At 58.5% G+C, this 19,234-nt stretch overlaps 1 protein-coding gene across 1 annotated transcript in view; it reads left to right on the top strand.

Annotated features, from left to right (window-relative positions):
* The window catches only part of FAM20C (FAM20C golgi associated secretory pathway kinase), a 46,394-nt gene extending 40,379 nt beyond the window's left edge, over positions 1-6,015 (top strand). The window contains exons 6-10 of the mRNA XM_027042408.2: positions 2,418-2,598; positions 3,204-3,313; positions 3,477-3,558; positions 4,385-4,444; positions 5,018-6,015. Coding sequence (XP_026898209.1) covers positions 2,418-2,598; positions 3,204-3,313; positions 3,477-3,558; positions 4,385-4,444; positions 5,018-5,267 — 683 coding nt within the window. The 3' untranslated portion in view covers positions 5,268-6,015. The remainder of the gene's footprint in view (positions 1-2,417; positions 2,599-3,203; positions 3,314-3,476; positions 3,559-4,384; positions 4,445-5,017) is intronic.
* Positions 6,016-19,234: the final 13,219 nt, after the last annotated feature.

Below are 19,234 nucleotides of genomic sequence, written 5' to 3'. Positions count from 1 at the left end.
AGTGGCAGGGAAGTAGGTTCTCCTGGGCTGACTCTGGCCCCCACCTTCTCCCCGCCGTCTGCTGAGACGTCATCGCTGAGACGAGAAAGGGCTCATGTCCCCTCCTCCCCCTCCCCTTCCCCCTCCCCCGTCCAAGTGCGGGGCTGACCTAGTGACCGCTCATCTGCACTGCCCTCTGACTCAGTGTCAGACATCTGATCTTACCCGCATTTCCTGTTTAATACTCCCAAGCCCATGAGCAGGCACTACCGGGGCCCTCATTCAGGTGGGGAAACCGAGGCACAAGGAGGTGAAACGCCACACCGATTTCGCACCTCTGGGCAGTGTTCCGGGCCCCACACTGGCTGCTCCTTCAGAAACCAGATTTGGATGTCTGACGAGGACCGTGCTGTGCACTCAAGAAATGCCTTTCTCTCTGAGCAAAGCCAGCTTAGGCTCTTAGCTTAGCAAATCCCAGAGCTCCGGCCAACAGGATCAGATAGATTGTCCTCCTGAAAGTGGGGCTGCCGCCTCGGTTATGGCTGCACTGTGTGTCGGGGGGTCGTTGATGAACTGTGTCAACACGCAGGCGAGACCACAGACTGACCTTTCCCAGACTGTCCTCACAGTAATTCCCCAGCACTGGATCGGGGATCATGAGGTCAGGGGCAGGAAGAGAGAGGCAGGCGATCCAGGGGGAGACTCCCGTGTGCCGGCGGGGCGCGGCGGGAGCCCCTGCACCGGCCCCCCATCTCCTCTGGACGGCTGCCCATGGAGACTGCCCACGTGGGAGACTGCCCACCAGACACGGAGACTGCGGCTAGAAGGGCCTGCCAGGCTCACGTCAGGAGTCCATGGGGAGCGAGCACGTGGCCAGAAGACTCGGGAGCCTCGTGACTGCCATGCGGGCAGGGCGCGCAGCCGCACGAAAGGAGACCCCTCGTCCGGGGAACTGGCCGTTTGCACAGCCGGGAGGGGGCTTCTGGCTGCTGCACTCCCCGGGCTCTTGAGGGTCTCTCCACCAAACAGACAAGTTACTGAACGCAAGATTCTCCCGGTAAATACACACACGAGCGCCATCGCGCCCCTGACCGGCAGGGGCCTCTGGCAACAAATTGGCGTGTCGCCTGGTCAGCAAGAGGTGCCCACTTTCTAAATTACTTGTTTCATCGAGACATGATTCGGGCGCCATGAAATTCATTAACTTCTTTTGGGCAACAAAATGGCCAGGGTGTTTTATTCTTTAAGTAACTCCCTATACATATTGGTTAGATCGAGTTAAATTTGCCCCACCCTTTTTTTTTTTTATGAAACTCGCCATCTTGAAGTGTGCCAGTCGGTGGCTTTTGGTACATTCGTCACGTCGTGCCACAGCCCCGCTGATCTCCGCACGCTCTCCTCACCCCAAAAAGGAGCCCGTCCCTGTTAGTCACCCCCAGCTCCCGCCTCCCCCAGCCCCCGAGCCACCAATATTTCCGTGTGGGATACACTTCACGTCAACAGAATCTGACAACACGTGGTGTTCCGGGTCTGGCTTCTCTCACGGCACACGCGTTTCCGTGGTTCGTTTGCAGCGAAGTGTGTGTCGGGGCTTCGCCCCTTCTAAGGGTACGTAGCGTTCCACAGGGTGCGTGGACCACGCTCTGTTTGCCCACTCACTGCCGGATGGACGTCCAGACTGCCTCCACTCTTCGGCCTCTGTGACCAGGGCTGCTGTGGCCCCCCGCGTGCAGCACGCTGTGGACACGTGCCCACGTCTCTTGGCTGCAGAACTGCTGCGTGGCGTGGTCATTCTGTGCCTAAGTTTTTAAGAAGCCTCCAAACTGGTTTCCACGGCGGCCTCCCCCGTTTGTGCCCCACCAGCTCTGTCCGGGGCCCCGGTCTCTCCCCATCCTCCGCAACACCTGTAAACGCCTGTTCTCTTGACCAAACCCAGCCTGGTGGGTAAGAAGGGGCGCCTCTGTGGACCCCACCGCATTCCCCTGACGACCGATGGTGTGGAGCATCTTCCCACGTCCCTGTTGGCCCCTGGCGCCTTTGCAGCATCTGTTGAACTCCCTTCCCGTGCGTCAGTTGGATTATTTAGCTTTTTACGCTCCTCGCACGTGCCACACGCCAGACCCTCGTCGGATCCGCGATGCGCAGACATCCCCTCCCGCCGTGGAGTGTCCACGCTTCCGTTATGCCTTTTAAGCCTCTGAGCGTTGACTCTAGAGTTTCTGTCGGGGCCGTCCCGTCTCCCACAGCTGCGTGGCCTCGGGCCGCTCAGCCCCGCTCCGTGGGCCTCCGGGTCCCGTACCACGGGGTCGCAGCAGTGGGAGATCTGGGCCGCGCAAGTCCAACGGACGGTGTGGACGCGGGAGGCCCAGGCGGACGTGCGGGAGGGCGGGCGTGGGACGTGCCGCTCCCTCCTCACCCCTGTGTCTGTCTGCCGCCAGCCAACAACGTCTGCTTCTACGGCGAGTGTTCCTACTACTGCTCTACGGAGCACGCGCTGTGCGGGAAGCCCGACCAGATCGAGGGCTCCCTGGCGGCCTTCCTGCCAGGCCTGTCCCTGGCCAAGAGGAAGACGTGGCGGAACCCCTGGAGGCGCTCCTACCACAAGCGCAAGAAGGCAGAGTGAGTGCCGGGCAGGCCGAGCCCAGGCCGGGCCCACCTGCTCATTCTGGCCGCGCTTCGCTCGGAGGGGCCCCGGGCCTGTCCAGGGCCACGGGGTGTGAAGGGGCGTCGGGGAAGGGAGGCGCGCCCAGCCTCCCTTTGTGACGCGGACGAGACCTCCGCTCTGTGAATAGATGGCGGGACGGGGCTTCCTCACCCTGAGAATCAGCGGTGCGCCCCGCGGTGGCACTGGCCAGCCCAGAGGCACAGGCTCTCAGTGTCCAAACGTGGCTTGCGCTCCTTGCCCTTCCTGTCCCTCAGACGAGAGAGGTGGCCGTGGAGGTGTCTCTGTGGGCCTGGTGTCCAGGCTCTGTTTCCTAACAGCGACCCCCCCCCCCCCCCAAGAAACCTGGCATCTGGGGCTGATGACGGCCTCCAGACATGGCTCGCTCACCTCCCAGCCCCATACTCCCGTTAATGCAGCCTCGGCCAGAGGCGCTATTCTGCGCCGACGCCTCTCTGCACCCCCCGTCGTTGCTGCGGTAATCCCGCCGTGCTGAGCTGCTTTGGGCCTCCCTGTCCACACAGAGGAGGAACTCAGCCTTCTCACAGTGGCTCCCCTGCAGGTGGGAAGTGGACCCCGACTACTGCGAGGAGGTAAAGCAGACGCCCCCCTATGACAGCAGTCGCCGTGTGCTGGACGTCATGGACATGACCATTTTTGACTTCCTCATGGGTATGTCGGCGGCCCTGGCCTGCACCCGGGGCTCCCACCCTGCACGTGACCGGTTGTGGCCACGGCACACGCTTTGCTCCGTTGTTTCGGCTCTGGTCTCACAGGGGCCGGCGGGGGGGGGGGGGGGGACAGCCCTGGGTTTTCAGCTTGCTTCTGTCCACAGGGAACATGGACCGTCATCACTATGAGACTTTTGAGAAGTTTGGGAATGACACATTTATCATCCACTTGGACAACGGAAGAGGGTGAGCTGTGTTCTTGCTCCTACAGACCTGGGGGGGCCCAGACTGTGGCGGCGGGGCGGGCCATTCCCCAAGGACATTCTGGGTGTGGTGCAGGGTGGGGGCCCCTGGCCTCTGGCTCCCGTCGGCAGGAAGTGCCTGTCGTGTTGCTCCTTCTGACCCTCAGGGGCAGTCACCCTGTGCACTGGGTCCTGTTATGTCCCCATGTTGCCCTAGGGAAACCGAGGCCCAGAGAGGGTGCTTGCCAGGAAGGACAGGGCTGTGAGGAGCCCTTTATGCCTCATGTGGATGTCTGGGACTGGCTGGCAGGGACAAATGGTCCTCCCTGCCCCCTTTGTGGGGGCCTGTGGACACTGCTGGCCGGAGCCACCAAGGAGGGCCATCTGCCTGATTAGCAGGCAGGGACACAGGACCTGCCCTCCCCAAATGGTTAAAGCTGCCACTAAAGCTATTCTCAGATGCCTCGGAGAAGTGGGCACCGGGCACCCGGACAGTTGACACGTGGGGGCCACGAGTTCCCAGCACAAAAGACGGCACTGGGCTGAGCTGACCACCGACTGCCTTCTCCACCCCGCCTGCCTAGGACCCTGCATTTATGAGCTCCTGCCCCACGCAGCGGCCAGAAGGCTAGGCTACCTTCCAGGACCTCCCTCATCCCAGGCCCTGCATCCAGTGCCGGGGACAGCGGGGGCCGGGCCACACGGCCCTGGCGTCCCAGCAGGGCACACGTGAGGTGCTCATTCCAGGGCCCTGGGTGTCCCCGGGGCTGCTCTGTGGTACCCTCGGCACGCAGGCGACACCCTGGACAATTCTCCTCTTCTTTGGGCAGGTTTGGAAAATATTCCCACGATGAGCTGTCCATTCTGGTGCCTTTACAGCAATGCTGCAGGTAAGGCCTCCACTCCCTGCCCCCTAGGGAGCCCCGGCCCATCCCCAGGCTAAGCAGAAACCCCCCAGTCCCTGCAGCATGCAGGCCAGAGCCCCAAGGCCCTTCCCAGCACACAGCCCACAGACCCCATAACGGCCCATCTTACGGCTGAAGACACTGGCGCCCGGACAGGGGTCCCGTCCCCAGCACTCTCTGCCACCCTCTTCGGGGCTCCCCACCGGATCCTCCTGTCAGGGCCGGGACAGCAGTCTGCGAGGCGCACTGGGTCTGCCCGGCCCAGGCAGGCGTGTGCCGCGGAGCCGAGCGCTGTCTCCCGGGGGGTCAGGCCGTCCCTCCCTGCCCCGCGTCTGCCCGTGTACTGCCAAGCCTCACGTGGCCCCCTGCTCTGCCAGGCGGGACCCTCACCGTGGCGCCTCTGGCACGCAGGGGCCTAGGCAGGCCGAGGACCAACCCGTGGCCTCCCCGCTCGGGGCCGACGCGGTCCCTCGTCCTGCCCCAGCGCCCCACGCCCAGTCCTTAGAGGCCGGGCACCGCCTCCTGCGAGCTGGCGCCTGACCTCCCTCTCCCCTGCAGGGTCAGGAAGTCCACCTACCTGCGGCTGCAGCTCCTGGCCAAGGAGGAGTACAAGCTGAGCCTGTTGATGGCAGAGTCCCTGAGCAAGGACCGCGTGGCCCCGGTCCTGTACCAGCCTCACCTGGAGGCCCTGGACCGGAGGCTCCGCATCGTGCTGCAGGCCGTCAGGGACTGTGTGGAGAAGGATGGGCCGCACAGCGTGCTGGAGGACGACCTGGGCCCTGAGCACAGAGTCCCCCCCCGCAGGTAGTGACCGAGAGCCGCCGGCCTGCCACGGAGGAGGGACACGTGCGTCCACACCCTGCGTTCAGTGACTTTGGGAACAGACAGGCCACTCCCAGAGTCCGGGAACCTTCGGCGGTGGGTCCGACAGGACACGTCGTATTCGTCCTCGAGACCGGAGGAGGTTGGGGAGCGGGCGCTCTGTGCTCACGGACGGAGGCGGCCTGGCGGCGGGGGCGACCCACCTTTTTTGTATGGAAAGGAAGCGTTTATGTACTATTTTGTATTTATACGTGGCGTGTATGTGCATAGACAGAGAGCGACGCCCACACCCACGGACGCCAGCCCAGCTACCAAATGCACACGAGGGGGCAGAGCCCACGGGGCTGGCCTCTCCCACCAAGTTTGCTCACATCTGGACCTAACTTGAAATAAACTCCCGCCTCCCCTCCTTCCTGGGGGCCCTGCAGCCGGACGGCCGACCGTCCCATCTCGGTGCCCGGGGGGCTCCTGATGGAACCACGGGCTGGTCGACAGACTCCTGGCTCCAGAGTGACGTAAATGACCACGTCTTCCATTTCTCAGAGCCGCTCGGCAGCCCCGGGGACGCTCCCCGGCCGCTGAGGGTGCTGCTGCTGTTCTGACTTTGCTCTGATGGTTGTGTAAATACGTCACACGGGCCCCTCCGCGGGGCTCAGCAACAGGCTTAATTTTGCAGCATTTTTGTGGAATAGATTGCAATGTGGTAAAAGTGCAATAAAAATACAGCAAATGTGTATTGGGGTCCAGGTCCCCACACCCTGAGCTCGGCTGCCTGCCCACCCACCGTCCACAGAAGTCAGTCCTGGAGCTGGGAGCGCCCAGGGTGGCCTGGCGCCGTGACTGGGAAGAGAGGCCCGTAGGCAAGCAGGAGGCGTGGGCCTGGGGACAACCGCCCATCCCACTCCTGCCGTGGCAGGCACTGACAAAGCTGGGAGGGGGGCCCGAAGACACGGCTGGTCCCAGAGGGTGGCATCACATCTACACGGCACTGGCACCTGTGGGCACACCACGTTTGCCCCGCACTGCTGGCTGCGGGGCCTGAATCCTCCCCCGGGAGCCCGCCTGGAGGCTCCCCAGACCTTCTCTGTGTGCAGCACCGTGAGGGCAGAGGGCGCTGTGACAGGCCAGCCCCGAGGCTTCCAAGGAGAGCACGCCACCGAGGGTTCCCGTAAACCCTGCAGCATGAGAACGCCTGGGAGCAGAGGGCACTGGAAATCAGAGCCCCCAGTGCCTCCTGGGCACCCCCTCTTATGCTCCCAGCCCCACTGCTGCCCCAGGACCATCACTTTCCGTGTGCTCGGCACCTTGCAAAGCAGCCGAAATGAACTGTTACTGGTCTCTAAAGCAACATGGCAAGGTCGATTTTCTTTTCCTCGTTTCACAGATGGGGAAACTGAGGCTCCGTGAGGGTCTGACACTGGGCCCCAAAGTCAGCTCAGGTTCCCAGAACGGCCAGCTGTTCACTGAGGGGCAGGAGGGCTCCTCCACGTCCCTGAGCCCCACCCGGGCCGCGCTCAGGTGCGGGAGGCCTGCCCACAGCCCAGCTACAAAAGAGCCTTAGGCTGCAAGGAAGTAAACGGGGGACGTGGCTCCCGCTCCCTGCCTCGCACAGGCTTCCAGCCCGGCGCTCGCCCGATGGCCGGCACCCACGTACCTCTGGCCCTGCCGGCCACCCTTCTCCGGTCTCCCGCTTCGGTCCCTGTCCCTGCCACGTGGGGAGGAGTAGAGTGCCCAGGAGGGCCTGCCGTGGTTCCATGAGAGGGAGCAGACAGCTCCGTGGCCCGGACGGTGCGTCCCCCCCACCCCAAGCCTCCCCAAGGGAACGGAGTGCTGGTGTCGTGGCCTCTGACTCAGGGCCAGTCGGTGCTGCACACGGCTCCAGCACCCCCCTTCCCCCCCCCTCCCCCGTCCAACCACCATTGGTCCAGTACAGTTGGCCAGGCGGCTTCTGCAGGACCCGCTGGTGACCCAGGGACATCACCAGAGGTGACCAACCCATGCGTAAGGCACAAACTAGGCCACTCCAGACAGGGACAGATGGGGAAGGGACAGAGGTAGGAAAGACCCTGCTCCCAAGTTCCTGGGTGGAGACCTGACCCCCACTGTAAGTGCATTTGGAGATGGACCTTTAAGGGGGCAATAAGGTTGAGTGAGGTCAAGAGCTGGGGCCCCAATCTGCTAGGACTGGCCTCCTCGTAAGAGGAGGGGAGTCTTCATCCCCGCACAAGCAGAGGACAGGCCACGTGGGGACAGGCAGGAGACAGCCACCTGCAGGCCAGCAGGGGACCCCACCAGGAGCCGCACCTGCTCTAAGAGCCCGTGCATAAGCTGCCTGGTAGGTGGGGCTCCTGGGGCGCCTGTGGCATAACAGGAAATACACTTTTGGTCTTTTTTCTTGGGTCCCAACACAGAACCCCCAGGTCTTTTGGAGTTTCCTGAGCAAAGACAGAAGGAAAAAGGTGACCAGAAAGAGTGAGCGTGCGGTTGTCACACAGATTCAGGTCTGGGCCCGTCTCTGTGGCCCGGACTCCTCTTGGTCCAGGACGGGGCACACCCTTGCACGTGGGGGTTCCCCTTCTCAGCGCGAACGTCCCCAGCAAACGGGTAAGTTCCACTCCACTTCAGAGTATCTCCTGTGTCTGCTGACTCTCAAAACAACCAGCTCGAAACAATCCTCACGCCAAAGAGGCCCATCTCGGGGTGACATAATCTGCCGCCCTTCAAAAGCCAGGCAGCATCACTGGAACCAGAACGTGCAGGTGCATCAGAGAAAGCCCAGCGCAGGCTTGGCAGTGAGAGCAGACTGTGGGCACGGGGACGTCCCTGTTCACCCAGGCTCAGCTCAGGACATGGCGTGACAAAGAGGGGATTTGCAGCCACAGAGCAGGGGGTCAGTGGGCTGGAAATTACTAAGGAGGCATGGGGTCAGGATTCTTGCTGAAGCGGGCCGGCGGGACCAGACACCCCCTGGGGGATGGGGACCCGATCCGACATCCAGGGCGAGGCTCTCACTAAACTGACTTAGAAGGGTCCTTGTTAAAATCGGCCAGTGCGAAGCCGACGCACAAGTCCGAAGGCCGAGGCCACTTGGGAAGAGGGCGTCTCAGGCAGAAAGGAGGCTCCTCGTCCCCGGGACACAGGGAAGCACTTTCCCAAGGCTCAGCCACTGGGATACGATGGGCACGCCGCCAGAAGCCACATTCCCTCAACGGCCCAGCAGGCCGACCGCCCACCGAGGAGCCTACTGGGCCTGGGTGAGGACACAGGCCCTGAACAGCCTGTGCCCAGGAGGACGCGCCAGCAGACCAGGAAGAAAATCAAGACGGAGGGAAAGCAGGAACAGGGAGGGATGCCAGCCTGGATCGGTGGGCAGAATGGGGGCGGGAGGGCCGTGTCCAGGAAGACGTGGAACAACGAGGAACCAGCTCTTCAGTTGTTTCGAGGAACCAGAAGAGACAACAGCACAGACCAGCCGGTGACGAGCACCTTCCGGGAACCAGGCAGACAGGAAAGGCCGTTCTGTCCAGAGGATCAGCTCCTCGGGAGAGGATGTACAATTACGGGAACTCACGACTCAGCCCTGGACGGTATTTACAGACATGCCCCACATTATTGTTCCAAAGAAAGCACAGGTGGTATGACCGAGCGGGCCGGGGCCGGGGAGGACGTGGTCTGAGCGCTAAGCCCTCTCTGCAAGACGCGAAGTCGACAGGTGTTAGGTGAAACTTAAAATATAAAGTTTAACGTAAGCCTGTCAAGCACGGAGGTAACACAAAAATGGAAGCGAGCACATCCAGGGAAACGGGCGGGATTCCTCAGGGACGCGGTGGTGGCAGCAGGAGGGAAGGAGCAGGCTCTGCTGTTCTGTGCGGCCTGATGGTGGGGTTACGCAAGGCTTCGTAAGGTGCGCCCATCAGCTTCTTTGGCACACGTCCGGAATGCGGGCGAAGATACAGGGGGAGGAGGTGGGGTCAGAGGCTGGGCTGCGGGCCAGGAGGCCGTAGGGTCAGCACCGCCCGAGAGAACCCCCCGCCCAACTATGCCAGTTTACAGCTGTCACAACTGAGTCCCCGACCGGAGAAATGACTTTCCTGAATCTGACACGGTGAGCGAGAGGTGTTTGGGGCCTGGATCGGCCAGACCCTTAGACGCAGGAGACCCTCTTTCTGTCTTTAAACTCAGACCACACCTCGCCCCTACACACCGTCAGCTGCTGAGGGAGAACACAGACCCACTCCCAGACCGGCCTGCCCCGCGACTCCTATGAAACCTCGTGGGGTGGAGAGAGGCGGGGGCAGAGGGAGCCGGTCCCGAACAAAATGAAGAAAAAGGGCTTTCCACAAAACTCCTCTTGGTGCAAGTGGGGTCTCCTGGGGGCGTCACCCAGCCTGCCTGGTCCACAGACTGGACAGAAATTTCAAGAGGGGCCCAGGAGAAAGTGCGGGCGACTCATTCTGGAGAAGCGAGGGGCAGGCGGGAGGGGGGGGTGGGGGGGCACCCAGACAGAGGCCGCAGGCTCTTGGCTTGGACCACTACCCAAATTAAAGGAAGTAAATAAACAAGGAAACCAATGTGTAACGAGGGACCCTCATGAGGGGACAACATGGCTGCAGTGGGGCTTAGTAGTGCAGGTGGGTAGACCCCCTCTTGTTTCCAGGCCCCCCCATCCAGAAGCCTGAGATGCACGAACAGCAAAGGACACCCCCATGGCCCACAGAAGGGTGACAAAGGAGCCTCATGGGCTGCAGGACTCCTCCCCCTCCCTGGTGGCCCCCACAGTGTACCTGGCACCCAGTCACCTGGGAGTAAGCTGAATGCACAGACCCCTGGGGCCAGAGCCCCAAAGGCCAAGCCCCCAGGCAGAGGAGCTGTCCTCACCCCACTGGGACAGGGTGAACACAGTACCCAGCGCCCAGGTGGCCCGGCCACAGTGCCTCGCCCAAGGGGCTCCCACCTGCCCTCACACGTCCCTCCCACACCCTGGCCAGTCTCCCAGGGAAACTCCTCCACGTGTCCCTGAGGGACACCCCTCCCAGAGGGACCTTAACAGAAGAGGCGAGCAGAGGAGGCCTCGAGCAGCCTCCGCCTGGGTGTGGGCTGTGGTGGGCGGTGAAGGACGACACGCCTCTGACCCCAGAGTCCCCACGTCGCGAGGAGGGCCCCACGTGCGCAGAGGGCTCTCCCCGCTCTGCTTGCAGCTGGCCCTGGGAAGGAGGGGGCTCAGAGCCCGCTGGCAGCTGCCCGCCTGGGAACTGGGTACGGTGTCCACTCCGTCTCAGTGGGGTGAGGACAGCTCCTGGCCTGGCGGTCTGAACGGGAACAGTGGGCTGAAACCTTCAAAGAGGCCAACCGCAGGTCAGACCGGATGGGGTACAGCAGGTGCGGGGCCCCGACCAGGCTAGCCTGAGGTAGGAGACAACTCCCCACCACTGGCCGCCGTGGCCAGATATGTCCCGCGGTCACCATCGTTTGGGAAAGGCCCCAGGAAAGGCCTGGGGAGGCCTGCACCAAGGACACTCCCCATGCCTGGTCCACTTGCACCACCTGGAGGAGAGCCCGCAAACAGCAAGACCCGCTCTAAAAGGCAGTGACCCCAATCCAGGGCCTCAGAGCCGAGGGGCCGTGGGGATGCTCATCTGCCTGGCAGGTGGGTCCTCAGCCAGCCACCTGAGCACCAACCAGGCCCGCCTCTCCCACAGCGACCAGGACTCGGTGGCCCTAGGCAAGGGGCCTCTTCATTGTCCCAGGAGGATCGGTACGGTGCCTGCCACTCAAAAACTACCCCCGAATGGATGAATTATCCTCACCGAGAATTGAGTGCAAGTTCTGTGCACCAGTAAACACATACAGACACTCTCTTCAACACAGAAGAAGTCTGGGGCTCATGGGGAGGGCAGTGGAAGCTATGGACGCACCACCTCCATGGTGCCACAGGGCTTTTGCACAGCCTCCCATCCTAGCGCTCTGTGCCCCACACCAACCATATTTTTGTTCATTCCTATTCTTTTTCTTCAATATATGAAATTTATTGTCAAATTGGTTTCCATACAACACTCAGTGCTCATCCCAAAAGGTGCCCTCCTCAATACCCATCACCCACCCTCCCCTCCCTCCCACCCCTCATCAACCCTCAGTTTGTTCTCAGCTTTTAACAGTCTCTTATGCTTTGGCTCTCTCCCACTCTAACCTCCTTTTTTTTTTTTTCTTCCTCTCCCCCATGGGTTTCTGTTAAGTTTCTCAGGATCCATCTAACAGTGAAAACATGCGGTATCTGTCTTTCTCTGTATGACTTATTTCACTTAGCATAACACTCTCCAGTTTCATCCACGTTGCCACGAAAGGCCATATTTCATTCTTTCTCATTGCCACGTAGTATTCCATTGTGTATACAAACTACAATTTCTTTATCCATTCATCAGTTGATGAACATTTAGGCTCTTTCCATCATTTGCCTATTGTTGAGAGTGCTGCTATAAACATTGGGGTACAAGTGTCCCTATGCATCAGTACTCCCATATCCCTTGGGTAAATTCCTAGCAGTGCTACTGCTGGGTCATAGGGTAGGTCTATTTTTAATTTTTTGAGGAACCTCCACACTGCTTTCCAGAGCGGCTGCACCAGTTTGCGTTCCCACCAACGGTGCAAGAGGGTTCCCGTTTCTCCACTTCCTCGCCAGCATCTATAGTCTCCTGATTTGTTCATTTTGGCCACTCTGACTGGCGTGAGGTGGTATCTCAGTGTGGTTTTGATTTGTATTTCCCTGATGAAGAGCGACGTTGAGCATCTTTTCATGTGCCTGCTGGCCATCCGGATGTCTTCTTTAGAGAAGCGTCTATTCATGTTTTCTGCCCATTTCTTCACTGGGTTATTTGTTTTTCGGGTGTGGAGTTTGGTGAGCTCTTTATAGATTTTGGATACTAGCCCTTTGTCTGATATGTCATTTGCAAATATCTTTTCCCATTCCGTTGGTTGCCTTTTAGTTTTGTTGTTTCCTTTGCTGTGCAGAAGCTTTTTATCTTCATAAGGTCCTAGTAGTTCGTTTTTGCTTTTAATTCCCTTGCCTTTGGGGATGGGTCGAGTAAGAGACTGCTACGGCTGAGGTCAGAGAGGTCTTTTCCTGCTTTCTCCTCTAGGGTTTTGATGGTTTCCTGTCTCACATTCAGGTCCTTTATCCATTTTGAGTTTATTTTTGTGAATGGTGTGAAAAAGTGGTCCAGTTTCAACCTTCTGCATGTTGCTGTCCAGCTCTCCCAGCACCATTTGGTAAAGAGGCTGTCTTTTTTCCATTGGATGTTCTTTCCTGCTTTGTCAAAGATGAGTTGGCCATACGTTTGTGGGTCTAGTTCTGGGGTTTCTATTCTGTTCCATTGGTCTATGTGTCTGTTTTTGTGCCAATACCATGCTGTCTTGATGATGACAGCTTTGTAGTAGAGGCTAAAGTCTGGGATTGTGATGCCTCCTGCTTTGGTCTTCTTCTTCAAAATTACGTTGGCTATTCGGGGCCTTTTGTGGTTCCATATGAATTTTAGGATTGCTTGTTCTCGTTTCGAGAAGAATGCTGGTGCAATTTTGATTGGGATTGCATTGAATGTGTAGATAGCTTTGGGTAGTATTGACATTTTGACAATATTTATTCTTCCAATCCATGAGCAGGGAATGTCTTTCCATTTCTTTATATCTTCTTCAACTACCTTCATAAGCTTTCTATAGTTTTCAGCATACAGATCTTGTACATCTTTGGTTAGATTTATTCCCAGGTATTTTATGCTTCTTGGTGCAATTGTGAATGGGATCAGTTTCTCTATTTGTCTTTCTGTTGCTTCGTTGTTAGTGTATAAGAATGCGGCTGATTTCTGTACATTGATTTTGTATCCTGCAACTTTGCTGAATTCATGTATCATTTCTAGTAGACTTGGTGGAGTCTATCGGATTTTCCATGTATAATATGTCATCTGCAAAAAGTGAAGGTTTGACTTCATCTTTGCCAATTTTGATGCTGTTCATTCCTATTCTGAGCGCTGTTCAAACATTCCATCGGTGGAGGGGAGTGCCCTGGTCCTTCTCCCCAGTGCCTCAGTATGTCCTGTCACAGGGCTCCTCCCTCTTTTTGAGACTCCCTGCTCCCCCACTGGGCTGGGAATGGAGACCATCTACCCCCCCACTAGGCTGGGATTGCTTTCTGCTCCGCCTGGTTCCCAGCACATAGTAAGTCCTCACTGAACATTTCAGATGAGCAACGTCGCGTGGTTCAGTCCCCACCAACCTCCCCCCAGCCCCCCACTTGTCTTGTGCACTGAACTTGTAACATTCCTCCAAGGCACCTCCCTCTCCCACACTGAGCCCTGGCACCCACCGGCTGGGTCCTCAGCACTTGCTGATTCTCTACTCCACGGCATCCCCGCTGCTGGAGTCAAGGGTTCCCACTTCTCATGGTAGTAGCAGCCCCCGTGTGGGCACCGTGTGGTCCACGCCTCCTGCTGTTCACGCCCCTGTGGGCCCCGCCCCCCCCCCGCCAAGGTGGCACCTAGGTTGGTCTGAGAGGCCAGTAGAATACAGGTCACTTCCAAAACTAGGATACAGAAGACACTAGGCTTCTGCCTCTCCTTCTCTCAGATCTCCTGTGCAGGGGAAGTTACCCGCCTTGTTGGGAGTGGCTTGATGGAGAGGCTTGCGTGGTGAGGACCTGAGCGCCCCACCCCCACCCCTGCCAACAGCTGGCACCAGACAGCAGGCATGGGGGAGGCTTCTTGGAACGGGAGCCCCAAAGAGCCTTCAGACGACACAACCCTGGGTGACACCTTGACTGCAGCCTCATGAGAGACCCCGAGTGAAACCAGTCAGCTAAGCCACAGCAGATTTGACTCTCAGAAACCCTGCAAGACGTCAGATGTTTGTTAGCTTAACCCACTAAGTCTGGAGTGGTTTATCACGCAGCGTAGATAACAAAATACACTGTGTCAAAACTTTTACATTAATTGCAAAAACTTTTCCATCTATGCACAGTTGCTCAAAGCTGGCTTGTCAGGAGCAGAGGGGTCACCCTGTCTACATTTCTACTCGTAGCTAGCTATCCCTGTTTCTAGTGAGCTACTGCATTCGTCCTTGCAATGAGCAAAACGTAGGACAGTCTGTTCTCCACCACAGCACACTCTGCAATATGCCTGCAGCCTGCTGGCAGCCTCACGGTCAGAGGCAGGCCTTCCTTCGTTCTACCGGACCTGTGGCTCCTCCGTAGGGAGTGGTCCCCTTGTGAGCCTCCGTCCTGTGACCTGAGCAGATCTGACCTTGCTTCCAGGCACCAGGGCTGGCATTTCCAGGGCAAGAAATGCAATCCCCCGGCTGCAATGGTTGGAGGACAGTGGTGACCCTAGCCAGCCAGTGGGAAGCGATACAAGGCACTTCCTGAGCCATCACAGAGGGGCTCTCCGTGGGCAGGAGCGAGCGTGAGGCACACCCTCCCCCTTTGGGGGCAGGATTTATGGAATTAGCTATGTTCTTTCTTTGGCTAAAGTGTGGGGTTCCAGGGTCCATCATCACCCACTGGAAGCTGGGAGCAAAAAAACCAAATCCCCCCCCTCCTGGCTCCAGGGGGCTCCAGCACAGCCACTCAGAAAACAGTGCAAGCTGCCGTGTGCGTGCCACGTCGGAGAACTTCTCACAAGGTCAGGAACGTGGCACGCACCCCACCACCAGCAGCTGAGCAGGAGCAAGGCTTGAAGGCACATTCTGCCCTTTCAGGTTGGCACCTGATTTTTAAGGAAACTTAGCAGGAATAGATCTATAGGCACACATTGGAGGATCCTCAGAGTGAGGCTCCTGAAATTATTTGCGTTTAAAATGTGACTTATACGCAAATTCTGACACATTCAACATTCTTTTAATTTTTTTCTTTTACATTTATTTATTTTTCAGAGACAGAGAAACAGAGCGCACATGGGGAGGGGCAGAGAGAGGAGGAGACAGAATCCAAAGCAGGCTCCAGGCTCCGAGCCGTTGGCACAGAGCCCGACGCGGGGCTCGAACCCACAAACCGTGAGATCGTGACCTGAGCCGAAGTCGGACGCTCAACCGACTGAGCCACTCAGGCGCCGCACATTCAACACTCTTTACCGTGAAAAATCGAATTCTTGAAGAATACTACGTGTTGGTATGGTTCCCGCCTTCCGAAATCGAAAGGATATGTTCCAGCACATGATTTTTATTTTCATACCTTTCTCTATCTTTTAAACTTTCTGTAACAACTTGCAATCATGAGCAAGCTGTAACGAGATGCTCCGGAGACCCTCTGAAAGCCCTGTGTTCCCCTCCCCCTCCCCACCCTCTTTCCCTCTGCTCCAAATAGGAGTTTATCAAGCACTGCGTTGCCACTCTGGGTGTGGTGGTGAGGCCCACCGAGGCGCTAACGCTGGTCTCGGACAGGGTTCCCGCGGCTGGTGCCCCGAGGTTCCCTGCACACTCCCATTCCGTGTCCTCCCACAGCCCCCTGGACACACGTGTGGGCGTGCCCCAGGCCGCCTTCTGACACCCGCAGTTGCTGTCACCTTCCTGGAGGGCCTGGGTTCAAACCCCCTCCCCACCACACACAGATAGTGTGACGTGGGGGGACACTGTGAGCCAGGAATGGCCAGGAGGGTTACTCGAGGGTCCGTCCTGAGAAGTAAGTCAGTGAATATATGTAAAACAAAAATCTTAGGACGTTGCTGGTCCACGTTTGCTGCAGATGTTACTATCGTGAGTAGTATTTTCAGGACGTTTTGGCTCAAGATCAGAGAACCCTTCCTTCTCACTGCCAGGCCCCGAATAACTAAGTTAATTTTCAAGTAAGTCAAGCACGTGTTTCAGAATTCTAAGACCCCCAAATCTGTTAGAAAATTTCCTAACTGACCAACCAGTACTTTCTACGCAATCGACCAACCACGCATGTCGTTCCTTTAATGCTCCGAAGACTCCCCGCCTGCCCCCTGCGACCTCAGGAGGAAAGTCCAAGACGGGGTCTCCCAGCACCTCAGTGGAGGTGAGGGGAGGGACCCTGCAGGCTTCTGCCTTTCCAGGCGGCTCCCTGACCAGACCGACACCTGCCGCCGCCCCCCCTGCCGGCCAGAGCGGGGAGGGGCCGCTGTGCCCAGGTGAGCAGGTGCTCTGCCCTCAGACAGGCCCCTTTCCCTGGAACCTCGGTTCTGTGACCGCCCAGAAACAGCCGTGACTCGGCAGTCTCACTGGCAAGTGGGGGGCGAGCGAAGCCACGCAGTTTGTGACAACTGGTTCCACAACAATAGAAACAGTGATCAACGTGAATTCACGTAGTACGTTTATTACGCCAGAAACGCACGGAACTTGTCGAAACTAAGCTTCTATGGCTGGTTCTCTCCCCAGAGATCACCAATGTTGTCGGCATAGGGCGACTCGTTCCGCGTCTTTTTTTGAGAGAGGTGAAAGGCACGACTGATGCCCTGACCAGGCCACGTGCCAGTCCACGCAGAGTCGTGAACGGATTGAGTGAGTGGATACACAGAGAACTCAGAGCAGTCCTGGCCCACGAGAGTTGTTGAGAAAACTTTGGTCCTTGTGACCGCTGGGCATTTATATGCATGTACGGGCCCAAACGAAATAGGTGGCCATGTCTGGCTTAGCTTCTCGTGGGAGGCGTCAGACTGAAGGCAGGTTCAGCCGGTTGCTCCAAGAACTGTGCTCTCCTTGGTGGTGGCTTCTGTGTCTCTCGAGCTCAAATGGACTGCTCGTCCTCACTGGTGGGTTTCAAAGCATCTGGTGGGTGACTGGGATGCTGGCTCCTGGATCCCAAGGGATGAGCCAGAACCAGACTATGAGCCCAGACAAGGTCTCAGACCCACAGACGCGGAAGGGTGATCTGGTTTGCACCTCCAAACACAGACTCCACCAGAACCGGCCAACCGGTCGAGCATGTCTGCCCGTTTTACACGGGTCGCAGCATCCCGCCAGGACGGTCTGGGACCAAATCACACTCCACGTGAAGGAGCCCGGACAGCAGCTGGGAAGGACGGCCACACCACGTCATGCTATTCTGACGCCGTTCTGCATCAGGTCCCGGAAGTGACACACAGAGAGAGCGTGGGTCTTTGAGAATGCCAGCTCTTGAGTTCCAACTGGTTTCAAACTCGGGCTCTGCTCTTCAGCAGCTGTGGGCCTGGGATCCTTGTCATCTGTTTCTCTACAGGCCGGGATGTGGCCTTCCGGGGGGAAGGGATCGTTTTCAGAGGATGGGCCAGCACACATGGGTGTATAAAGGGCTAGGTGTGTGGCCCCAGCCTAGAGGAGACGACTCCCCACGAGAGGTGAGGCAAAAGGGGAACATGGGGGTTCTGGGTTCCTCCAGCTCAGGGACCCCCCCCCCTTGTGAGGTTAGGGTTTGCGGTGGCCACAGGAGCCATTCGCTGAGATTTGGAAGGCTGGAGTGAAGTGGCCACCGTTGTTGCATGCTTGTCCATCATATGTGTGACAAAGGCTTCAAGGTCCTTAGCGTAAGCCCCAGTGAGCAGGGTCCCTGCTGCTGGCTGACCTCGCTGGCCGGGACGGGGCAGGCCTGGAGCTCTGCCAGCTGCTACCTCGTCTGTGTCCACTGCTCCTGCCTGACCGTGGGGGTCCCGGGAGAGCAAGTCTCAGAACCCAGCTGAGAATGCGCCCGAGCCTGACGGGAGGGAGGGAGGGAAGGACAAAGACAAGAACAGGGCTGGCAGGGGGCACGCCTAGACACGGGGATTCAGCAGAGAAAAGCCCCAGCCGGGCAGGGGCAATGGGAGTCCCTGTCTTTGGCACCCACTGGTGACCGCTCTGTCTCGAGTTTGCTCCTCACGGGTGGCCCCTTCGGGCCTCAGCGCCGTAATGATGGTTGGGGGGGGGGGGGGGGTAGGCAGAGGGTCTCCAGGACCACTGCAGGGTTATGTGGTCAAACTTTTTATTTTGAGATAATTGTAGATTCCACATGTCACAAGAAATAAAACAGAGATCCCATGGACCCTTCACCCGGTTCCCTCTACGGTGACATCTTGGAGAACTCCAGGCACAATCCCATAACCAAGGCCCCCGCACTGACACAGTCAGGCCCCGCACAGCGTGTCAAGGCCACAGGGGCCCCTCCCCCCTGCCTGCACCCGCCCCTCCCCCCCCCAGCCTCTGGAAACCACTATCTGTTCTCTGTTTCTCCATTTCGTCGTATAAACGGCAGCATGCAGTCTGTGAGCCCTTCAGACTGGCTTGTGCGCTCAGCTGGAGACCTTTCCAGGCTGTTGCTGTGTCAACGGCAGGCTGCTTGGCTGAGGGGCCCTGTGGCGTGGAGGGACCGCAGCCTGTGTAACCACTTCCCTGTCCGAGGACGTGCGGGGGTGTGACAGAAAGAGCTGCTGTGAACATGTGTGTACAGGTGTTTGTGCAAACCTCAGTTTCCATGTCTCTGGGATAAATGCTCAGACTGTAATCGCCGGCTAAGACTGCGGTCACTTTCGTGTTTTAACAAACTGCCGAAACGTTCTCAGGAGGGGCTGTGCCCTCTTGTGCTCCCGCAGCCCAGCGTCTGTAATTCTGACGTCTGATAGGACGACGCGGAGCCATCGAACGTGTTTGAGCCCCAGGCTGCTTCCCATCCCAAGCAGAAGCCAGCCGTGGCACCAAAGCTAGGAGGCGTGAGGGCACAGCCCCCTGGGTGCGCTGGGGGACCAGCTGCACCTCGCAGGCCTGCCCGCCCCTCTTCGCCAGGGGCGGCAGGGGCCCTCATGGCGCCCACCGGCCAGACGGAACACAGGTCATTTCCGAGCTAAAAGTCTGCTTTGAAGGGAGGATTTTCTGGATGAAGACCCCACGCTTCCTGGCCTCAGGCAGGTTCACAGACATGGGCCAATGCAGAACTCTGCGGAGTTTTCATGGAAATGCCTCTGGTGGCAGTCCACGTCCACTGAGAACACCCCATCCCCCACCCCCCCC

The sequence above is a fragment of the Acinonyx jubatus genome, chromosome E3 (assembly GCF_027475565.1).
Source record: "Acinonyx jubatus isolate Ajub_Pintada_27869175 chromosome E3, VMU_Ajub_asm_v1.0, whole genome shotgun sequence".
Lineage (NCBI taxonomy): Eukaryota > Metazoa > Chordata > Mammalia > Carnivora > Felidae > Acinonyx > Acinonyx jubatus.
The sequence above is the reverse complement of the archived record's forward strand: the minus strand, read 5'-3'. Positions and strand labels throughout refer to the sequence as shown.